Below are 24,208 nucleotides of genomic sequence, written 5' to 3'. Positions count from 1 at the left end.
ATTTATTTTGCAACATGTGGTCAATACAATCTGGGGGGAAAAAGTGTCATTTATTTTGCAACATGTGGACAATTCAATCTGGGGGGAAAAAGTATCATTTATTTTGCAACATGTGGACAATACAATCTGGGGGGAAAAAGTATCATTTATTTTGCAACATGTGGTCAATACCACTCTGGGGGGGGAAAAAGTATCATTTATTTTGCAACATGTGGTCAGTACAATCTGGGGGGAAAAAGTATCATTTATTTTGCAACATGTGGACAATACAGTCTGGGGGGTGGAAAAGTATCATTTATTTTGCAACATGTGGACAATACATTCTGGGGGGTGGAAAAGTATCATTTATTTTGCAACATGTGGACAATACAATCTGGGGGGAAAAAGTATCATTTATTTTGCAACATGTGGTCAATACAATCTGGGGGGAAAAAGTATTTATTTTGCAACATGTGGTCAATACCACTCTGGGGGGGGAAAAAAGTATCATTTATTTTGCAACATGTGGTCAATACGATCTGGGGGGAAAAAGTATCATTTATTTTGCAACATGTGGTCATTACCACTCTGGGGGGGAAAAAAGTATCATTTATTTTGCAACATGCGGTCAATACAATCTGGTGGGAAAAAGTATCATTTATTTTGCAACATGTGGTCAATACAATCTGGGGGGAAAAAGTATTTATTTTGCAACATGTGGTCAATACCACTCTGGGGGGGAAAAAGTATCATTTATTTTGCAACATGTGGTCAATACAATCTGGGGGGAAAAAGTATCATTTATTTTGCAACATGTGGTCAATACCACTCTGGGGGGGAAAAAAGTATCATTTATTTTGCAACATGTGGTCAATACAATCTGGGGGGAAAAAGTATCATTTATTTTGCAACATGTGGTCATTACCACTCTGGGGGGGGGGGGGGAAAGTATCATTTATTTTGCAACATGTGGTCAATACCACTCTGGGGGGGGGAAAAAGTATCATTTATTTTGCAACATGTGGTCAATACAATCTGGGGGGAAAAAGTATTTATTTTGCAACATGTGGTCAATACCACTCTGGGGGGGGGGGGGGGGGAAGTATCATTTATTTTGCAACATGCGGTCAATACAATCTGGGGGGAAAAAGTATTTATTTTGCAACATGTGGTCAATACCACTCTGGGGGGGAAAAAAGTATCATTTATTTTGCAACATGTGCTCAACACCACTCTGGGGGGGGGGGGGGGGTAGTATCATTTATTTTGCAACATGTGGTCAATACAATCTGGGGGGAAAAAAGTATCATTTATTTTGCAACATGTGGACAATGCAGTCTGGGGGGGAAAAGTATGATTTATTTGGCAACACCCTATACAGAAGTAGAAGTGGGAAAGTGGGAAGTGGAAAGTGGGAAGTGGGAAGTGGAAAAGGGCATGTCGTATTGTGTAACATCCAGCATTTATTTGTTGTTTTCGATGTTTAAGTTTTTTGATCTGTTGTATAATGCTAATATGGTAACAATTATTCCTATAAGAGGTAGGAAACAGGAAAGCATAACAACAGGCATTTTAAGGCCATTTTCCGGCAAGAGTGGGGGTTAGCCTTGCTCTCCCCATGACAATCTTCTCCATTTTGCCCTATTTTCTGCATCTCCCCTTGTTAACCCCCTTGCCCGCATTTCTTCTTCGACCATCTTTAGCCAAGTCTTTCTCGGTCTTCCCCGTCCTCTACTTCCTTCTACATTCATTTCCATCACTCTTCTCAACCGTCACTTTCATCCTTCCTCAACACATGTCCAAACCATCTCAACCTGTTCCTCTTAACAGCATCAATCACAGGCTCTATTTCCATCATCTTTCGCAATGCATCATTTGTCTTCCTCTCTCTCAACGATACTCCACACATCCACCGAACCATTCGCATTTCCACCCTTTCCAGCCTTCGTTGCTGCTCTACGTTCATTACCCATGTCTCGCTCCCATAAATCATAACACTTCTCACACATGCAGCATACACCTTTCCCTTCAGCTTCAACGACACTCCCCTCCTCGGCAGCACGCCACTCAGTTCCCGAAACTTCTTCCATGCACATCGCACTCCAGCAACCGTTGCCGAGTCTGATCTTCCTTCTCCATTCAGCATGTTTCCGAGGTAACAAAATGTTTTCACACCTTCCAGATTCATGCCGTCTCCAAGATCCAACTCAACATTTCCGCCATCTGGAGGTCCCTCTGTACACACCTTCTGTGCATCTGTGCACATGCATCTGTGCATCTTTGCAACCTCTGTGCATCTGTGCACCTCTTTGCAGGAAAGCATAAAATGCGTTAAAATGACCAGGTGCTCTCAAATAACAAGGCCAGGTGCTCGGTTGGTGGCATAAACTTCAGAGGCAAAAATAGGAGTCCTTCTAATTTAAATTAAATTTTAATTTTAGAATTTTAATTATTTTTATTTATTTATTTATTTTACTAATTTATTTTAAATTAAATTTTCGAATTTAATTTAATTTAAAAATAGTTCCTCTTCTGTTTACACCCATGCCAATAATACCCCTCTCACCTCTACCCATCCAACACCTCCAATTTCTACCTCTAACCCTTAGAAAAATCCTGCCCCAATGTACGGCAGCACTGTAACGATGTGGGCTGCATTTCAGTAAGGATACTAGTGGGGAGAATTGGTAATGGAATCCGTCCAAAATACAATTGCTTAACAATTAACACCTGCTCAGATACCCTTTTTTTAAATGTGGCACAGCCACCCATTCTTGTCCCGTTTCTTCTTCATCTTACGTTGTGTCTGTTGACCCTTTGTCTCTGGTTGCTTTTCCCTGATCAGACTTCTTCGCATTCTAGATCATGAGCATCCCATCGTTCAATAAGCTGGACCATCCCACCAAACTGTCCAATCATTGCTGTCGGGTGGAAAAGAGCAATTGATACAACTTGTCAGAATTGATAACGTGAACTTTAGGAACTGCCTTTAGAGGCCATTTCCCCCGCAGCGCAGGGGTTGGCCTTGGTCCCCTTTTTGAAGCAATGTTTTATGGCCGGATGCCCTTCCTGCCACCAACCCTGTTAGTCACCTCTTGCAACACAGGGAATTGCCAGTGAACTGATACTCAATTTGCCAACCTCGGAAGGATGACAGGCTGAGTCAACCCCCCTGGCATTAATTCAGTGATCGACTGGGATTTTAACCCAGGATCCTAGGATCCCAAGCCAGCACCCTAACCGCTAAGCCAACACCAGGTTTGTAATGTGAACTTTAGGGATGATGCAATTATTTTAACTGCATATATTTTTATAAAAACCACAACACTCACCGACGTACAGTAGCATTGTGTGCAGAACAGTGTGTGCAGAACAGTGTGTGCAGAAACTGTGTGTGTGTGTGTGTGTGTGTGTGTGTGTGTGTGTGTGTGTGTGTGTATGTATGTATGTATATTTATTTATATATATATCCATGTATATCACAAACATACATCGCTTTTGTGGGTTGAGGTTGGTGTATCGTATCGTGCTGCTTCTGGTGGCGTTTTGTAAGTCATATTATAATATGCCAGTTCTCTGCATAATATAGACATCATATAAGTGGGGCATTATCATACTAAATATCACCATTTGTGTATTGTTTTATTTCTATCCTCTTCTGAAGTGCTAGACAGAATGAGTTGTAAACTGGTGATTGCACTTGGAGATGTACATGATCATGAGGTTTTAGACTGAAAACAAGATTCATACTTCCGGAAGTGATAACGGTACAAGAACTAAACCACTTGAGAGACAACAACAACCACAACAGGCATTTTAAGGCCATTTTCCCTGCTAGAGCGGGGGTTAGCCTTGCGGTCCCCATGACAATCTTCTCCATTTTGCCTATTTTCTACATCTCCCCTTGTTAACCCCCTTGCCCACATTTCTTCTTCCACCATCTTTAGCCAAGTCTTTCTCAGTCTTCCCTGTCCTCTACTTCCTTCAACATTCATTTCCATCACTCTTCTCAACCAATCACTTTCATCCTTCCTCAACACATGACCAAACCATCTCAACCTGTTTCTCTTCACATCATAGGCTCTATTCCCATCTTCTTTCACAATTCATCATTTGTCATCCTCTCTCTCAAAGATACTCAGCACATCCACCGAACCATTCACATTTCCACCCTTTCCAGCCTTTGTTGCTGCTCTACGTGCATTACCCATGTCTCGCTCCCATAAATCATAACACTTCTCACACATGAAGCATACACCTTTCCCTTCAGCTTCAACGACATTCCCCTCCTCATCAGCACGCCACGCAGTTCCCGAAACTTCTCCCATGCACATCTCACTCTCGCAACCGTTGCCGAATCTGATCCACCTTTTCCATTCAGCATTTCTCCTAGGTAGCAAAATGTTTTCACACCTTTGAGCTTCACGCCGTCTCCAAGATCCAACTCAACATTTCCTCCATCTGCAGCTCCCTCTGTGCACACCTTACACTTGAATGTAGCTGCCACATTGGTTAATGACCCTCTCAGACCACTACATTTTTGATGAACCCACTCAGCGCACACTGTACATTGAATGGAATTCACTCCGACACCCTTCCTGCACACAGCACACGGCCACTTCCCAGTTCTTTCCACCTCACCACATGCTTTACCACTTGCCATCATCTTCGTCTTTCTGATCTTCACCTTCAGACCTTTTGCCTCCATACATTCCTTCCACTTGTTCATCTTCTCCTTCAGTCCATCCATACTCTCCCCAATAAACACTTGAGAATGAGTTGAAAACTGGTGTTGGCACTTCAGGTGTACATAGGTGTGTGGTGGGGGGTAAAAAATTAAAGAATGAACCATTCAGATATCCTGCATCGGAGTGGCAACCCGTACAGGATATGGTTTCGTGCCCGATCGACACAAAACTGCTTCGGCAGCCATATGCATCTGAAGGTGCAAAAATAATAGTCTTCTTCTTATTCAGTTTGAGGGGAGAGACCCCAATTCTCTCAATGTAAATGTATGTCATGTAGCGTTATCTTGTGGAAGCCGGTATTACAAATCATAAAAGTTGGGAAATTAACCAGTCCATATATGGATGGTTCTTTGCGATCCACTATAATATTACTGTTGATATCTTGTACAACTGGTTGTTTGATTTGGCCCTCTATGAATTTGTAAAACTTTTAAATTTTTTTCATTTTTGTTGTTTGATTCCTTTGACAAGCATTGCTTTAAAATTTAATCCAATCTGATTTCAATTTTCAGCCTCTACGGAACTCCTCTGAACATGGACCTGTGGCCATCTCTGATTGTGGAAGACATTATTGCTGGCTCTTTAATAGGGCCAACCCTCATGTGTCTGTTTGCTGTCCAATTCTCACTACTACGAGATGGTGACAGGTAAGTGTCACAATAAGTTCCATACAAAATGGTGTGTTGATTTGTTTCTGCGCATTTTTACTTATTTTTACATAATTCAAGTAATCAACAGATTTATCTTTCTCTCACGTACAGAGAAGTATAAATTAATGAGTTGGCCAGATTCGGTCTGGCATCGTTGGCTACCTGTGGACGAATCAGCTTCCTAGGATTGCAAGTGTGAAGTTGCTAAGCAGTCTGGAATGAAAACACCTCGATATGCTTCTCCAGCACTACATGACACGAAATGAGATTATCACATTTTAGATTGTCATTGTAGGAGCTGCAATAACTTTAAAATAATTGATTAGCCGTGGATCAATTCTGTAACCACAAAAAAAATGTTTGGATGGTTCTTGAGATTTTTTCGAAATTTCTCGTTGTTTCTTGAACTCAAATGTTAGAATCAATGCCAGCCATCCTGTTTAAGTATCAGATAGATTGTGAGCAGCCCGAGAGAATCTCATGACTCCGGGATGTGTTGCAGCTGTTAACACAACTTTGCAGCCCTTTCACATTCTCGAGGGTTTGCATTTTGTTATATGAAGTTGAAAAAAGTAACTTGTGATATAAATAGTGCTTTCAAAAGATGTTTTCTCACCTCTGACTAATTATCTGAGCGGATTTATTATATTTTTGAACATTATTCCAACTACATCTTAAGGTATATTCCAGCAGTGTGATTGTCCTTATATATTCCAAACTGCTGATGCCTAATTGCCAAAACTTTCCTGGAGACTTGCTTCACGAGTGCTCGGTAACTCGATACCCTTGCCCAGCATTCCAGGAATATCCAAGATGGCTTTCATGTGAAGTGGTGCATTCAAAGAAGCAGCGTTATGTTTCAGTGCTGGATGGGAAAATCATAACCAGGCCATGCATGAATTTTCCTTTACCATCTTTATTGTTCTCACAGCAGATGAAAGCAGATGAAGGGATTTTCTGACTTTTTACATTGGGAAGGAATTAATATCTGAAATGTCAAAAGTTTTGGATTCATTTTTAGCCGTTGTCTTGCTCTTGCAAACCTAGTGTTGGCTTAACGGTTAAGGTGGCTGGCTTGCGATATTAGGGACTTGAATTTGAGCCCCTGTCATGCTGTTGAATTAATACCAGGTGGGTTGACTCAGCCTGTCATCCTTCTGCGGTTAGCAAAATGAGTACCAGCTGACCGGTAATGTGGGCTATTGCATCAGCGGCACAGCCGCACCACCAGAAATTGATGCTGCCAAGCAACCACTAGCTGCACACGAACCACCACCACCACAATCTTGCTCCTGAAAAATAATGCATTTGTGGCTTTTCTGTTACAGGGAAAAGGGGGAGGAAGTCATTATTCCTTTTTCACTTTTTCAAAAAAGGGGGGATATTGTAAACGGCTCCGTCTGTCTGTCCGTCCGTCCGTCACACCACATCTTTCCAAACGGTTGTGCAGAAATTCACCAAACTTTGTAGTTATGATCACCACATGGCCCGAAGGTGCAATAGCAGTATCATTTTTTGGCCTTACCCCATAGGGTGGGGTCAAAATGTCAAATACCAAAAAATGCAATAACGGCACGTTTTTAAGCATTTTTTAAATGAAACTTTGTATAGGCAATCAACATTTGGGGATGCATGAAATGTGTAAAGATTTTTTGGATTTGAGCCTGGTTAATGCCCCAGGGGGTGGGGACTTAAAGTGTCACAGGAGTCAACATGGGGGGGGGGGGGGTTTAAGCAAAATTTGATATTGGGTCATTCTTGTTCGAACCTTATACGATCTTTCAACTTTGCCTTAGGTGGGAAATGTGGGGATGTGCAATGGCACGCCATCAACTTCGCTGTATAATTTGGGCTGTGGGGGAGGGCGGGGGTAACTTCCGGGTTCAGGAAGTGATTGCAATGATACACTGCATGACCAAAAGTATATCTACACTCGGAACATCTCATTCCAAAAGCATGGCCATTAATATGGAGTTGGTCCTCCATTTGCTGCTATAACAGCGTCCACTCTTCTGGGAAAGATTTCCACTAGATCTTGGAACATTGCTGCGGAGATTTGCTTCCATTCAGCTGCAGGCCAGTCAAGGTCTTTCACACAGATCTCGACAAACCATTTCTGTATGGACTTCACTTTGTGCACTGGGACATTGTCATGCTGAAGCAGAAAAGGGCCTTCCCCAAACTGTTGCCACAAAGTTGGAAGCACACAACCATCTAGAATGTCATTGTATGCTGTCGGGTTAAGATTTACCTTCACCGGAACTAAGGGGCCTATCCCGAACCATGAAAAACAGCCCCAGACCATTATTCCTCCTCCACCAAACTTTAGAGTTGGCACTATACATTCGGGCAGGTAGCCTTCTCCTGGCATCCACCAAACCCAGATTGGTCCGTCGGACTGCCAGATGGTGAAGCATGATTCATCACTCCAGAGAACGCATTTCCACTGCTCCAGAGTTCAATGGCGGCGAACTTTACACCAGTCCAGCCGATGCTTGGCATTGCGCATTGTGATCTTAGGCTTGTGTGTGGCTGCTCGGCCATGAAAACCCATTTCATGAAGCTCTTGATGAACAGTTGTTGTGCTGTCGTTGCTTCCAGTGGCAGTTTGAACTCGGTAGTGAGTGTTGCAACCGAGGACAGACGATTTTTACGTGATACATGCTTCAGCACTTGGCGGTCACATTCTGTGAGCTTGTGTGGCCTACCACTTTGCGGCTGAGCTGTTGTTGCACCTAGACGTTTCCACTTCACAATAACAACACTTACAGTTGACTGGGGCAGCTCTGGCAGGGTAGAAATTTGACGAACTGACTTGTTGGAAAGGTTGCATCCTATGATGGTGCCATGTTGAAAGTCACTGAGCTCTTCAGTATGGCCCATTCCACTGCCAATGTTTGTCTATGGAGATTGCATGGCTGTGTACTTGATTATATATATACCTGTCAGAAATGGGTGTGGCTGAAACAGCCGAATCCACTAATTAGAGGTGGTGTCCGCATACTTTTGTCATGTATTGTACAGTACAGAATGGCCACAAAGCCCCTATGCACACAGTTAGAATTTAGCTCGAATTTATCAGGATGCTACCCTTCATTCTCCACACAAATTTGAATTTTTCTCCATGTTCTTTTGTGTTTGTTGAATTTTTCTTCAAGTCTATGAGAAAGCTCATTAACACATCCAGGTTCAAATTTGAAGAATGGCTTCAATCCCAGATCCTTTTACATTATTTTTTGGACTGTTCAGTGTGGAATGCCTAACTCAGAAGATCTTTTTCTAGATGATTTCAGTGGTGATCTCGAGCGGGATGCTTCAATAATCTCCACATGGCATTGACGTGATGCTGGACGACCAGAACGCTTTAAATCAAGGACACTTCCTGTTGAAAAAGCCTTCTTCTCCCATGCCCGCATCGTGTCACTCGTAGGAGCTGACTTATCGAACCTCTGTGAAAATCTTGTCCTTATGTCTTCAAAACGTGCTCCTTCTCACACGCGGTCGTGAACCCAAACACAAGTAATCAGTCTCTCTTCTATCGTGTACTCACTGGTGTCCGTCATACTGAAGCCGTACCTGGAAAACAAATAAGTAACAGAGGATACACTATTATGCATAGGGACTTTGTGTCCACTCAGTAGAAAGTATTATTTTAGGTAACCAATAAAAAGGGTACCCAACAATAAAATAAAATGTTCATTGAGGTTTCAGTTCCAAATGACTTTGGATTAAATGCTGCAGAAACCAAGAAAATGCTCAAATACCAGGAGCTGAAAAATGAGGTCAAGAGTTCTTGGAAATTGAAGAAATCTGAAATTGTACCAGTGATAGTCGGAGCAACAGGAATGATCAATGATCAAGCTCCTCATGAACATGTTCATTTGCTACCCTTACTGAGTACTTAAAAAACATTCCTGGGAATATCACTGCAAACGAGCTACAAGTGGAGGCTGGCAGAGGTTCAGTGGGGATTCTGAAAAGAGCCCTTGGAACGAAGCTTTGAGAACGAAATTTCCCAATCTGGTTCATGAATAATGATCCTTTACCGAAAAAGGAAGTGCAGATTTTGAGTTCAGGGAGAACTTCCTCCCACCTCTTAAAACCCGCATATGGAGATAAAGACCAATGGAAATATTGTGACTGATCTGATGTGTTCCTCTCCACCTTCCTCCTCCTTCCCCTCCGAGCCTCTCACAAGACAACTTTAAAAAAACAAATACTGTGTTGTGCATAATTCCTGATGGGAGGTGCTGCGGTGTGCATAATCCTGCACATCCATCTTAATCAGACTAAGCTGAGATAATAAAACACATGGTGACATGCTTTTGGGGCAGCACAACTGGCAAAACCTTTTGAAAAAGTCATCTCTTTGAAGTTCTTTTTGTTCATAATGTCATCCAGGCCTACTGCCTTGTATCTCTGTTTGCTTGTTCTGTTCTGCGTTATGGTGAGTTCGGCCTCACATATTGCAGCCATACTTGTGATTCATTGATTGCTGACGCTTGGGAAATGAACCACAGCTTAACGAAAGGGCATGTAATCTCGAAGTATGGATGTTAACCCAATAGTAATACTGTACTTTTCTTATATCAAATAACTATAATCCTCATGTATATCGACACCTAAACTGGCTCCATTCCTGTTATTTAAACTGAATTCGGATTTCAGCTAGACTGTAACCAAAAGGTAAATCTGAACTGCTGTCTACCAGCATTCAAAAATTGCAAATAAAGCGTTCGTCTCTTCCAAAGTCACGTCTGATGAATCGTGTCTTCACCACTTCAAACTTGAAATGTTGTATCAATTGATGATGTCATATCGATTTGCACAGAGGGAGAAAAAAAAGAAGACAATGTCCTCCAATTGGCAAAATTCATGACTTTTCTGGGACATTTGAGGTGTCGAACACTGCTTTTCAAACTCATAGGTCACAATCTTCGGCTCTGGGCACTATATCAAGAGGTTCTGTCGACCCGTTAGGAGAAACTGCCTGGTCGCTGATGTAACAAAAGTTCTCCTTCACCATGACAACACCAGAACATGCACAAGCCTCAGGATATCACTTTGCTATCACAAAGTCAGATTGTGTTGTGTTTCCAATTTCTCCACAGGAAAAACCTGGAACCTTAAGCTTTCCATAACTGTGGTCCTTTACAATCACCTTTTAGACCATTTTGAATATGAAACTGCTGAAAAAGGATGCTCCTCATGAACAATTACTGATACGGATAATTATTTGTACCCTGTAAATATATAAACATCGTTGTATAGGAAAACACTGCTACAAATGTATAGTAAAAAGAGTGACTTTGTGGTAGAAATTATTTATTCATACTACTTTATATATGTACGTGCAGGGGCTCTTAACCTTTTTCCCTATCAAGACCCCCAACGGATTGCCCACGATGTCCCCATACCCCCTTCGCCAGACTGTTGACTGACCAAGGTGCGCATAGCTAGGGGGGACTGGGGGCATGTCCCCCTATAATTTTTTGGATTTCTAGGTGCTCTGTGGTGCATTCTGAGGGATGTTTTTACTTGAATTGCCTTTTTTTTTTTGGATGAAAATTGGTAACTTATTGCCCAGAAAATGGGCCAAGTTCGGGGATCCGCGCCTGGTTACCAGTCCCATTAGGTTCCAGTGTGACTTCAAAATATCTCAATAGCTTAGTTTTACATATGGATAATTAGGAACAGAACAGGAAAGAAAATCTTTAGGATTTTATCCCTATTTATTTCTTTGCTTGGTAACAAAGAAACAAAACAAACTAAACTAAACCATGCAAGTTTTATGCAAAGCTGTTTTACTAATCTAGTGAGATTGTTGCTGCTGTTTTCGTGCAATCAGAATATGGAATCGGGGCACAGTTCGTGACAACGCCACTCGCATATCATCGGACACATCAAGTCGATTTCTCCACTTTGATTTCAGGTTCCATACAACAACAACAACAACAACAACAACAACAACAACAACAACAGGCATTTTAATGTCATTTTCCCTGCAAGAGCGGGGGTTAGCCTTGCGGTCCCCATGACCATATTCTCCATTTTGCCCTATTTTCTGCATCTCCCCTCGTTAACCCCCTTGCCCACATTTCTTCTTCCACCATCTTTAGCCAAGTCTTTCTCGGTCTTCCCCGTCCTCTACTTCCTTCTAAATTCATTTCCATCACTCTTCTCAACCAGCCATTTTCATCCTTCCTCAACACATGACCAAACCATCTCAAACTGTTTCTCTTCACAGCATCCATCACAGGCTCTATCCCCATCATCTTTCGCAATTCATCATTTGTCTTCCTCTCTCTCAACGATACTCCGCACATCCACCGAACCATTCCCATTTCCACCCTTTCCAGCCTTCGTTGCTGCTCTACGTTCATTACCCATGTCTCGCTCCCATAAATCATAACACTTCTGACACATGCAGCATACACCTTTCCCTTCAGCTTCAATGACACTCCCCTCCTCGTCGGCACGCCACTCAGTTCCCGAAACTTCTTCCATACACATCTCACTCGAGCAACCGTTGCCGAGTCTGATCCACCTTCTCCATTCAGCATGTCTCCGAGGTAACAAAATGTTACAAAAATCCTAGGTAACAAAATCCTAGGTAACAAAAAAAAGGTTCAATAATGCAGAGAAACCTGTTTCACAGAGATAGGTAGTTGTGAAGGGAACCAACGCATTCATTGCCCTCCTCGCCAAGCTAGGGTAAGCTAGGGTATTTGTTTGAAATATAATTATACAAATATCATTTGTTTTGAAATAGATATATTTATATTTAAATATATATTTATTATATATTTCAAGTTGATATTTCATTGAATTTATTACAATTTATTATTATTATTTATTACGAGTCCCATACCCCCAGATTTTGGTCCCCATACCCCCAAGGGGTATGGATACCCCAGGTTAAAAACCCCAGATGTACGGTATTGGAAATCTTTCTAGGAACACTCAGGTGTGTGAGTTCTGGTTCAGGGTTCCTTCATGACCAGAATGTGATCATCTGCTTTGATCAATGCTCCTTAAAAGATGAGGATAACTGCTCTGGAATTGTGTTGTTTCACATTCTGTGTCAATTTGTTACCTGTGCCACAAAATGTGGACGGAAGTTATTTTCAGCCCTGTTTGTTTGTCTATAAGCAGGATATCTCAAAAAGTTATTGATGGATTCGGACAAAACTTGGTGGACATGTGTTTGTGACGAGGACGAATGGATTCGATTTTGGTGAAGATCCGGATCCAGATCCGGATACGAGAGTTTTTTTTTTTAAATACTCAAGTGTTTCTTCACCAATCGAGAGACAGGACCAAAACAATATATAGCACGATATTTCAAAATGTTGGGGATGTATTTAGGTGAAACCTGGTGGATTTGTTAAGCAGGTGACACAAACAAGCCAATTAGATTTTGGTTAAAGCTTGGATGCAGATTCGGCCTATCGGTGGTCTACAAAACATCAAATGTTCAAGCTGGCGGAGGTATGTGCTCCATCGAGTGCCATTCTATCTGATATAATGTATTTGGGCATCTCATTGAGTACCTCCACTTATAAGGAGTGTGTGTCTCTTTCTCGGCTGCATGCTCAGCATTCAGACCTGGTGCTTTGTTTTCTCCCCTTCCTTTTTACCCGACCATTGATTCATAGGTTTACGATGGTGTGCCAAAGACCCACCTGGGAGGTTGGATTTAGCCAATCTAGTTAGGGCAGGACTTTTCAATTTGACCAGGGTGCTGGTGATAATCACTTTCTCTTTGCAAAAGACATCATGGGTTCTTGTTAATGTTCATGAGCAATCAATGCTGATATATACGAGCGGAGCACCCAGCTCAATGTTACATCCAACAGGTGATGCACTCAGTGATGTAACTTAGTGATTCAACACCAGGTCTGTGAAGCACCGGTCCTGCAATTCATAGTCGGGCCGAGAATCGACCCCAGATGAGAGGGCTCAAAGGCAAATTCGCTATCTCTGCACTGCTATGTCAAACAATTTACTACTGTGTATAATCTAAAAAGAACACCCTGAAATACCTATCATCACCTTTGGAGCATTCCTTTATGTCTACCTTGACCACCACGACTATTATCATCAGCGCCAATTTCATGCCCGATATTCAGAGCATTGAACACAGCTTTGACGGAAACATGGAGTCTTGCTGTAATTTTTCGCATGAAGTATCACCATCCAAATCCTTGATTTATACTTGTTTTTCATGCAACACTTCAGCCCTACATTTGCTACGCTTCAGCCCTACATTTGCTCCACTTCAGCCCTACATTTGCTATGCTTCAGCCCTACATTTGCTACACTTCAGCCTGACACTTGCTACACTTCAGCCCTACATTTGCTACGCTTCAGCCCTACATTTGCTCCACTTCAGCCCTACATTTGCTACGCTTCAGCCCTACATTTGCTACGCTTCAGCCTGACACTTGCTACACTTCAGCCCTACATTTGCTACACTTCAGCCCCTACATTTGCTGCACTTCAGCCCTACATTTGCTACACTTCAGCCCTACATTTGCTATGCTTCAGCCCTACATTTGCTATACTTCAGCCCCTACATTTGCTACACTTCAGCCACAACATTTGCTGCACTTCAGCCCTACATTTGCTACACTTCAGCCCTACATTTGCTACACTTCAGCCCTACATTTGCGACACTTCAGCCCCTACATTTGCTGCACTTCAGCCCTACATTTGCTACGCTTCAGCCTCTACATTTGATACACTTCAGCCCATACATTTGCTGCACTTCAGCCCTACATTTGCTGCACTTCAGCCCTACATTTGCTATGCTTCAGCCCCTACAATTGTTACACTTCAGCCCCTACATTTGCTACACTTCAGCCACAACATTTGCTGCACTTCAGCCCTACATTTGCTACACTTCAGCCCTACATTTGCTACACTTCAGCCCTACATTTGCGACACTTCAGCCCCTACATTTGCTGCACTTCAGCCCTACATTTGCTACACTTCAGCCCTACATTTGCGACACTTCAGCCCTACATTTGCGACACTTCAGCCCTACATTTGCTACGCTTCAGCCCCTACATTTGCTACACTTCAGCCCCTACATTTGCTACACTTCAGCCCTACATTTGCTACACTTCAGCCCTACATTTGCTACAGTTCAGCCCTACATTTGCTACACTTCAGCCCTACATTTGCTACACTTCAGCCCTACATTTGCTACAGTTCAGCCCTACATTTGCTACACTTCAGCCCTACATTTGCCACACTTCAGACACTACATTTGCTACACTCAGCCCCTACATTTGCTACACTTCAGCCCTACATTTGCTACACGACAGCCCCTACATTTGCTACACTTCAGCCCCTACATTTGCTACACTTCAGCCCTACATTTGCTACACTTCAGCCATACATTTGCGACACTTCAGCCATACATTTGCTACACTTCAGCCCTACATTTGCTACACTTCAGCCCTACATTTGCTACACTTCAGCCCTACATTTGCTACACTTCAGCCCCTACATTTGCTGCACTTCAGCCCCTACATTTGCTACACTTCAGCCCCTACATTTGCCATGCTTCAGCCCCTACATTTGCTACACTTCAGCCCCTACATTTGCTACAGTTCAGCCCTACATTTGCTACACTTCAGCCCTACATTTGCTACACTTCAGCCCTACATTTACTACACTTCAGCCCTACATTTGCTACACTTCAGCCCTACATTTGCTACACTTCAGCCCTACATTTGCTACACTTCAGACACTATATTTGCTACACTTCAGCCCCTACATTTGCTACAATTCAGCCCCTACATTTGCTACAATTCAGCCCCAACATTTGCTGCACTTCAGCCCTACATTTGCTACACTTCAGCCCTACATTTGCTGCACTTCAGCCCTACATTTGCTACACTTCAGCCCTACATTTGCTACGCTTCAGCCCCTACATTTGCTACACTTCAGCCCCTACATTTGATACACTTCAGCCCTACATTTGCTACACTTCAGCCCTACATTTGCTACTCTACAGACACTACATTTGCTACACTTCAGCCCCTACATTTGCTACAGTTCAGCCCTACATTTGCTACAATTCAGCCCCTACATTTGCTATGCTTCAGCCCCTACATTTGCTACACTTCAGCCCCTACTTTTGCTACACTTCAGCCCTACATTTGCTACAATTCAACCCCTACATTTGCTTTGCTTCAGCCCCTACATTTGCTACACTTCAGCCCCTACATTTGCTACACTTCAGCCCCTACAGTTGCTGCACTTCAGCCCTACATTTGCTACACTACAGCCCTACATTTGCTACACTTCAGCCCCTACATTTGCTACACTTCAGCCCTACATTTGCTACGCTTCAGCCCCTACATTTGCTACGCTCCAGCCCCTACATTTGCTACACTTCAGCCCCTACATTTGCTACACTTCAGCCCCTACATTTGCTACACTTCAGCCCTACATTTGCTACACTTCAGCCCTACATTTGCTACACTTCAGCCCTACATTTGCTACACTTCAGCCCCTACATTTGCTACGCTTCAGCCCCTACATTTGCTGCACATCAGCCCCTACATTTGCTACGCTTCAGCCCTACATTTGCTACACTTCAGCCCCTACATTTGCTACGCTTCAGCCCTACATTTGCTACACTTCAGCCCCTACATTTGCTACACTTCAGCCCCTACATTTGCTACACTTCAGCCCCTACATGCTACGCTTCAGCCCCTACATTTGCTACACTTCAGTTCCTACATTTGCTACACTTCAGCCCCTACATTTGCTACACTTCAGCCCTACATTTGCTACACTTCAGCCCTACATTTGCACCACTTCAGCCCTACATTTGCTACACTTCAGCCCCCACATTTGCTACACTTAAGCCCCTACGATTTGCTACACTTCAGCCCATACATTTGCGACACTTCAGCCCCTACATTTGCTATGCTTCAGCCCCTACATTTGCTACGCTTCAGCCATACATTTGCTCCACTTCAGCCCTACATTTGCTACACTTCAGCCCTACATTTGCTACACTTCAGCCCTACATTTGCTACACTTCAGCCCTACATTTGCTCCACTTCAGCCCTACATTTGCTTCACTTCAGCCCCTACATTTGCTCCACTTCAGCCCCTACATTTGCAACACTTCAGCCCCTACATTTGCTACACTTCAGCCCCTACATTTGCTACACTTCAGCCCCTACATTTGCTACACTTCAGCCCCTACATTTGCTACACTTCAGCCTCTACATTTGCTACACTTTAGCCCCTACATTTGCTACACTTCAGCCCCTACATTTGCTACACTTCAGCCCTACATTTGCTACACTTCAGCCCTACATTTGCTACACTTCAGCCCTACATTTGCTACACTTCAGCCCTACATTTGCTACACTTCAGCCCTACATTTGCCACACTTCAGACACTACATTTGCTACACTTCAGCCCTACATTTGCTACACTTCAGACACTACATTTGTCACACTTCAGACACTACATTTGCCACACTTCAGACACTACATTTGCTAAACTTCAGACACTACATTTGCTACACTTCAGCCCCTACATTTGCTACACTTCAGCCCTGCATTTGCTACACTTCAGCCCCTACATTTGCTACACTTCAGCCATACATTTGCTACACTTCAGCCCCTACATTTGCTACGATTCAGCCCCTACATTTGCTACGCTTCAGCCCCTACATTTGCTACACTTCAGCCCTACATTTGCTACACTTCAGCCCTACATTTGCTACACTTCAGCCCCTACATTTGCTACACTTCAGCCCTACATTTGCTACACTTCAGCCCCTACATTTGCTACGCTTCAGCCCCTACATTTGCTACACTTCAGCCCCTACATTTGCTACACTTCAGCCATACATTTGCTACACTTCAGCCCCTACATTTGTACAGTTCAGCCCCTACATTTGCTACACTTCAGCCCCTACATTTGTTACACTTCAGCCCCTACATTTGCTATGCTTCAGCCCTACATTTGTTACACTTCAGCCCCTACATTTGCTGCACTTCAGCCACTACATTTGCCACACTTCACACACTACATTTGCCACACTTCAGACACTACATCTGCCACACTTCAGACACTACATTTGCCACATTTCAGACACTACATTTGCCACACTTCAGACACTACATTTGCCACATTTCAGACACTACATTTGCTACACTTCAGACACTACATTTGCCACACTTCAGACACGTACATTTGCCGCACTTCAGACACATACATTTGCCACACTTCAGACACTACATCTGCCACACTTCAGACACTACATTTGCCACACATCAGACACTACATTTGCCACACTTCAGACACTACATTTGTGACACTTCAGACACATACATTTGCCACACTTCAGACACTACATCTGCCACACTTCAGACACTACATTTGCCACACTTCAGCCCTACATTTGTCACACTTCAGACACTACATCTGCCACACTTCAGACACTACATTTGCCGCACTTCAGACACTACATTTGTCACACTTCAGACACTACATTTGCCACACTTCAGACACTACATTTGCTACACTTCAGACACTACATTTGCTACACTTGAGACACTACATTTGCCACACTACAGACACTACATTTGCCACACTTCAGACACTACATTTGCCACACTTCAGACACTACATTTGCGACACTTCAGACACTACATTTGCCACACTTCAGACACTACATTTGCCACACTTCAGACTCTACATTTGCCACACTTTAGACACTACATTTGCCACACTTCAGACACTACATTTGCCACACTTCAGACACTACATTTGCCACACTTCAGACACTACATTTGCCACACTTCAGACACTACATTTGCCACACTTCAGACACTACATTTGCCACACTTCAGACACTACATTTGCTACACTTCAGACAATACATTTGCCACACTTCAGACACTACATTTGCTACAATTCAGACACTACATTTGCTAAACTTCAGACACTACATTTGTTACACTTCAGACACTACATTTGCCACACTTCAGACACTACATTTGCCACACTTCAGCCCCTACATTTGCTGCACTTCAGCCCCTACATTTGCCACACTTCAGCCCCTACATTTGCCACACTTCAGCCCCTACATTTGCCACACTTCAGACACTACATTTGCTGCACTTCAGCCCCTACATTTGCTACACTTCAGACCCTACATTTGCTACACTTCAAACTATAGCACAATAGCACCCAGCACCCTCCCCCAACCCCCTCTTAGCTCCTCCTCTCCCATCAAAGGTGATCGTGTTTCACATGTAACTAGAATATAACACCTGTCGCCTCTCTGACGGAAATACCAATCTTTGCTGCGATGGCTAATCTATGGGGGAAGAAAAAAAAATAGGATTCCTGGGGGACCCTGCTCTCCGTGCAGGGATAACCAACGTCACGTGTTGTCATTTGCAGTTTTGACACTGTACCCATAAAACGTGTCCGACACGACGACGCGTGTCCATGTACCCATAAAAAAAATTCCATGTATCCATTTTTTTTCCCGATCAAAAACACTCCCGGGAGTTACCCGAATACACCGTAGTTGGATTTATTGAAATCCGTTAATCCGTTCTCAGGTTATAATACGCCAAACCAACAAACAAACAAATGAAAAATCACTCACTCCCTTTTGACTTCAAAGAGAATAAAGTAGAATGACACTCGAGAGAGCATCCTTTTGACTTCACAAATAATTGGTGGTTGAATTATGTGATCTTCAGATATGCAAATGAAGATATGCAAATCTTCAACTTAAGTTAATCCGATGAAAATTGTCAATTCTAGAAATTTGGCCGATGTTGACCTCAAAAATAGTTGGTGGTTGGTTTCAGTAAGCTGATATGCAAATCCTATTCAGATTTCAAGTCAATCGGATGATAATTTAGGATTTTATAAATTTGCAAAAAAGTGGTTGACCTTAGGCCTATGTTGATCTTTTGGTCTATGTTTATCTCAAAAATAGTTGGTGATTGAATTCAGTGACCTGATATGCATATCGTCTTCAAATTTTAAGTTAATCGGATGAAAATTGACAATTTTAGAAATTTGGCCTATGTTGACCTTTTGGCCTATGTTGACCTCAAAAAGAGTTAGTGGTTGGTTTCAGTAAGCCGATATGCAAATCCTATTCAGATTTCAAGTCAATCGGATGAAAATTGAGGATTTTAGAAATTTGAAATGGTTGTTGACCTTTGGCCTATGTTGACCTTTTGGCCTATGCTGATCTCAAAAATTGTTGGTGGTTGAATTCAGTTAGCTGATATGAAAATCCTATTCAAATTTCAAGTCAAATGGATGAAAATTGAGGATTTTTTTTTTTTTGTATACATAAATCGAGGCTCGTGAAAGAGCTAACATTTAACACACAAACAAATCAAACAGACAAAGAACCAAAGTATATAAAAACGGGAGCGGTAGACAAGATGGGGAGAGAAGGAGAAGCACATAAACACAACATTTGTGAGGGACGATAAATTGTAAAAAAAAGTGGTTGACCTTTGGCCTATGTTGACCTTTTGACCTCAAAAACATAAATTATTTTGTCGGACCACAAACCCTACAATTTGGTGAAGTTTTGTGAAGATCGGTTTAAAATTGTGACCTGTAGGCAAGTATAAGTGAGCGGACAGACACACAAACACACACACCGGAGTGATCAATATACTTGTCAAAAGATTGACAGGCAGACAGAGAGACAGATAGACACATGGCTCCTTTTATAATATTGTTACGTGTATGGGGGTAGGTAATGAAATACCTTAGTCCAGATAGGATTGTATAGAGTAGTGTGCTCCGAATGTCACGAAGAAGAAACCTTCCTGTAATTAAGTCAGGCCCGGATGTCCGTGTAGGCGTTATATGTCTCCAAGTGAGGGGTGGAGCTATGCTAATTAGGGTATAAGGGTAGATTTCCTGTGTGTAGTTGCCTCTGTATTATTTTCCTTCGTTCTTATAACACTTACACCACCAGCCATGCGATCAGAGCCTAAATTAAATAACGCGATCGCCAACGGTACCCAGACACAAGGACACCACCCAGCCGAAACATCTTGATAGGCACCAAGAGTGGCCGTGAGGCCACGCCCCTAAGATTGATTGGTTAAAGAACGGAGGAGCGATGCGATGGTGTAGCACGATTGGTGAGAGTGTGAGGTCATCATCGAACATTCGAGCACCAGGAACAAAAAGGTGAAGCGCTGCCATTTTCTCTCTCTGCGCTGGGCTTCGTCACAAACAGATGCATTTGCATTCCTTGTCTCGCTCTTGGTCCAGGCTCTTGACGCATATTTCCCCTCTTTGGTGCTGGCTTCGTGTCGGCTGCGCTTGGTGCCGTGTGCGCCTGAAAGAAACATCCGAGCTTTGGGATCACGGGACACTCGAAGGAGGAGGAATTCGGCTGCCTCTCACGGATCAGCTGGCTAAGGGTGCGACTGCGCACCATCTTGTGCGGTTCCCACGCGGTGGTTCAGAGTCCAGTCAAGGACGCCAGGCAAAGTATCAGCCAACGCACCACACGACATGTTTTTTTTTTTCATCATCCCCTTGTCATGTAATCGAGTCTGAATGGTGGGTCCCTCAATTTAGGAATTTTGTGTTACCTTTTTATTGGACATTTTGATTTTCATTTTGTTTGATTTTATTGTAATTTGACAAATTTGATTCTGTAACTCCACTTGGCATTAAACCATTATTTGTTGCACTTTAATTGTTGTATGGTTTATTGGCCTGTCTTGTATGTGTATTTGTTGTGGGGATCAGATAACCCCCGTGCCATGTCCGTCCGTACAGGTAAGGACCTCGCTGCCCTCCACTACCCCCTGCGCATGCACAAGGTACCTCCATAGTTGGGTATACGCCTCAGAGTTAAAGCTCGTTTGGTCATCTGTCGCCCTGAGGTCTTCACTACAGGGTAGACATGCGACAATATAGATGAGGTGTTTATAACCGAAGATGTGGTCTAAAAATATTTTTCTAAAAAATTCCACAGTAAAGACAATTTATAATAAGGTAGGTAAGTCTACCTAATATTGCATAGCATTTCAAGAAATGTAAACATAAAATGTGCAAAAATGACATTCAAGAAAATGCTTAAAGTGTTTAATTATGTTTACGATTTTGAAGTTTACCCACACATTATGTCAAAAATCTGGATCTGTTAGATACTAAACATTGATGAAAAAGATGGATATCGATTAGGTACAGTATTTTTGGTATAGATTCTGTTATTGTCATTTTAAATCCCAGATAAAACAACATTAACAAGTACAACAACAACAACGACGGCGGTGGAAGCGGAACTATGTAGTCCGACAAAAAGTGTGGAAATTTAAAAGAGGCCGCTCCACGGAGCGACCTTGCGGGCTTATCAACGAGGCGAGGCGTGACACACGTGTCTCAGCATACCTCAGATCAAGTTTGAAAACCAGCATCAACCGTGCATTAATTTGCATATTCGATCATTTTTGACAAAGTTATGGCACTTTGAACTTTGGTAGGGGACATGTATTGCAGCGCAATACTCAGAATGCTTGTTTATTTTTAATCAAAACGAATCAAAATCTCAACATGAAAAGACTATTATATTATCTGCATATGGCCAAACAGTTTGGTGGTTCCAATTCCATCTGAGTCATTTTTGTAAGTATATTACTTGCCGAGCAAGGAAATGGGAAATATCATTTTGCTCTGTTTGGTATATGATGTGTGTAAGCCTGGTGTTGGCTTAGAGGTTAGGCTGCCGGCTTGGGATCCTGGGATCCTGAGTTTGAATCCCGGTCATCGCTGAATTAACGCCAGGGTTCAAAAAGGGGACCAAGGTGCCCAAAACAGGCCAACCCCTGCTCTGCGGGGACTCAGCCTGTCATCCTTCTGAGGTCGGCAAATTGAGCGACCAGCTTGCTGGGATGAATGATCCCGGTGTGTACCCCGATTTAGAATAGGTACACCGTATCCCTGCGCATCGGAAGAGGCGACTAAGGGTTGGCGTCAGTAAGGGCATCCGGCCATAAAAACATTGCCTCAAACAGGGAACCATGATTGTCATGGGGCCCGCAAGGCTAACCCCTGCTCTTGCGGCCCTGCTCTTGCGGGGAAAAATGGCCTTAAACGATCATTCATTCATTCATTTTCATTCAATTCCATCTGAGTCATACGAAACACTTAAAATGGTACAAGTACTGCTTCCTTGATTGATGTGTAGGATTTAAAAAGGATAGAGCACAGCCAAACAACCATTGGTTGGAAACATGAGTGCAGGTTTTGATGTCCCTAATGGTCTCCTCCGGTGTTGAAGTCCCTTGTAAGGGATTCTATTATAACCTGTTTCGAATAATTTGCCAATTTGTACGTTGTAATCCTGGGGACTTGTGCTCATCCTTGATTCGCCTTCAATACGCTTTATCATTCCAGTGTATTTGCCACGAGATGCACTTGCTGTCCACAACTGCATCATAAACGTGGTGATGTGCACCCCCGGCAGGTTTTGGTACGAGAACCCGGGCCTATTCACCCCTGCGCAGCTCACCGAGATCCGCCAGGCCTCGCTTGCACGTGTGCTCTGCGACAATGGGGATGACCTCGATCGAGTGCAGCCCGACGTATTCGCCTTACCCGAGCCGCCAAATGCACTGCAATCGTGCAGCAATCTGCCCAAGGTCGATCTGCGCCTCTGGAAGGATTGCTGTGATGGTGGGTGCTGTGGAGTGCATCATTATACTTTGTTGTGCTATGAAGTATTGTTATACAGTTTGAGATTCAATGTCCACTCGTGACCGTTTCAAAATGTCTACTTTTTATGCCTCCGCAACTGAAGGCCGGAGGCATTATTTGTTTTTGTGTTGTCTGTCTGTCTGTGTGTCCATCTATTGCTGTCGTTTAACTCTTCCTCTTACTGTTAATAAGCTTATGATTGGCTGCTTGGGATTTTGCAGGTAAAATGTGCGGAAGTTTTCACTTGAATCAGAAGATGTTGTAACCCGAGGAGTTTATGCTCTTCAGTATTTAACCATAGGTACAGGAGACCATTTGTGTAAGTCATAAAGCTTTGACTTCTGGTATGCACATTGCAGCAGCACGCAATACAGCGGAAAGAAGGGGAATTTGGAAGCCTGCTTGACCATAGAGCAGGAATTATTAGGATAGCTGCAATAACGTTTTCTGTTCATTTCCCGAGACTCACGATACATTTGAAAACATCCACTTGGCTTATGGAAGCAAAACACTGACTGACATACTTGTGATTGATGATAAAGAAGTAAATGTAAAAGAGCATAATGGCAATGGATCCTGCTCCTCAATGTAGCTCCATATGGGATAGCTCCTACTGCGTGATGCAGTGCTATATGTACGGGAGCATTTGAAAATTCTCCATTTTACAGGCAAGCTTGCCCAAGGTGAGTCTCATCTGTGAACAGGTGTTTATAGCTGGTTAGCTATCATAAGGATAGAGCAGATGCCGACTCCTTCCCCTCCAAGTGAGCTGGCCATGTCGCTGTAAGGAACACTTCACTGTAATCGACTACAGTTTAATAAATAGAGCTTGTGTGGCTGTAGCTATGTCAGCAATATTCTCTCGTAGATTGGTCGCAGCACTGACCAATTGTGTGTGCCCGTTTTTCCCTTAACTCGTCGACCTCATGCCTTAACTCCCACGTTCCCCTCACTCGTCGTTTTTCCCTTGGTCGTTGAGGATACTGAGGTGAATACAATATTGATGAATACTACATTCCATCTTTGTCACATGCTTTCCTCACCTCGTGCTACCTCACCTCTCAGCGGTGATTACAGTATAGATGA

General features: G+C 43.1%; 1 protein-coding gene across 1 annotated transcript in view; it reads left to right on the top strand.

Moving 5' to 3' along the window:
- PXDN (peroxidasin) overlaps nt 1-24,208 on the top strand; it is a gene marked incomplete in the record, with an annotated part of 235,630 nt that overhangs the window by 170,300 nt on the left and 41,122 nt on the right. Inside the window, 2 exon segments of the mRNA XM_078786805.1 lie at nt 5,240-5,374; nt 22,893-23,101. Coding sequence (XP_078642931.1) covers nt 5,240-5,374; nt 22,893-23,101 — 344 coding nt within the window.

Source organism: Myxine glutinosa, chromosome 11, assembly GCF_964187855.1.
Source record: "Myxine glutinosa chromosome 11, kmMyxGlut1.1, whole genome shotgun sequence".
Lineage (NCBI taxonomy): Eukaryota > Metazoa > Chordata > Myxini > Myxiniformes > Myxinidae > Myxine > Myxine glutinosa.
This window is presented reverse-complemented; position numbering and strand designations above follow the sequence as displayed.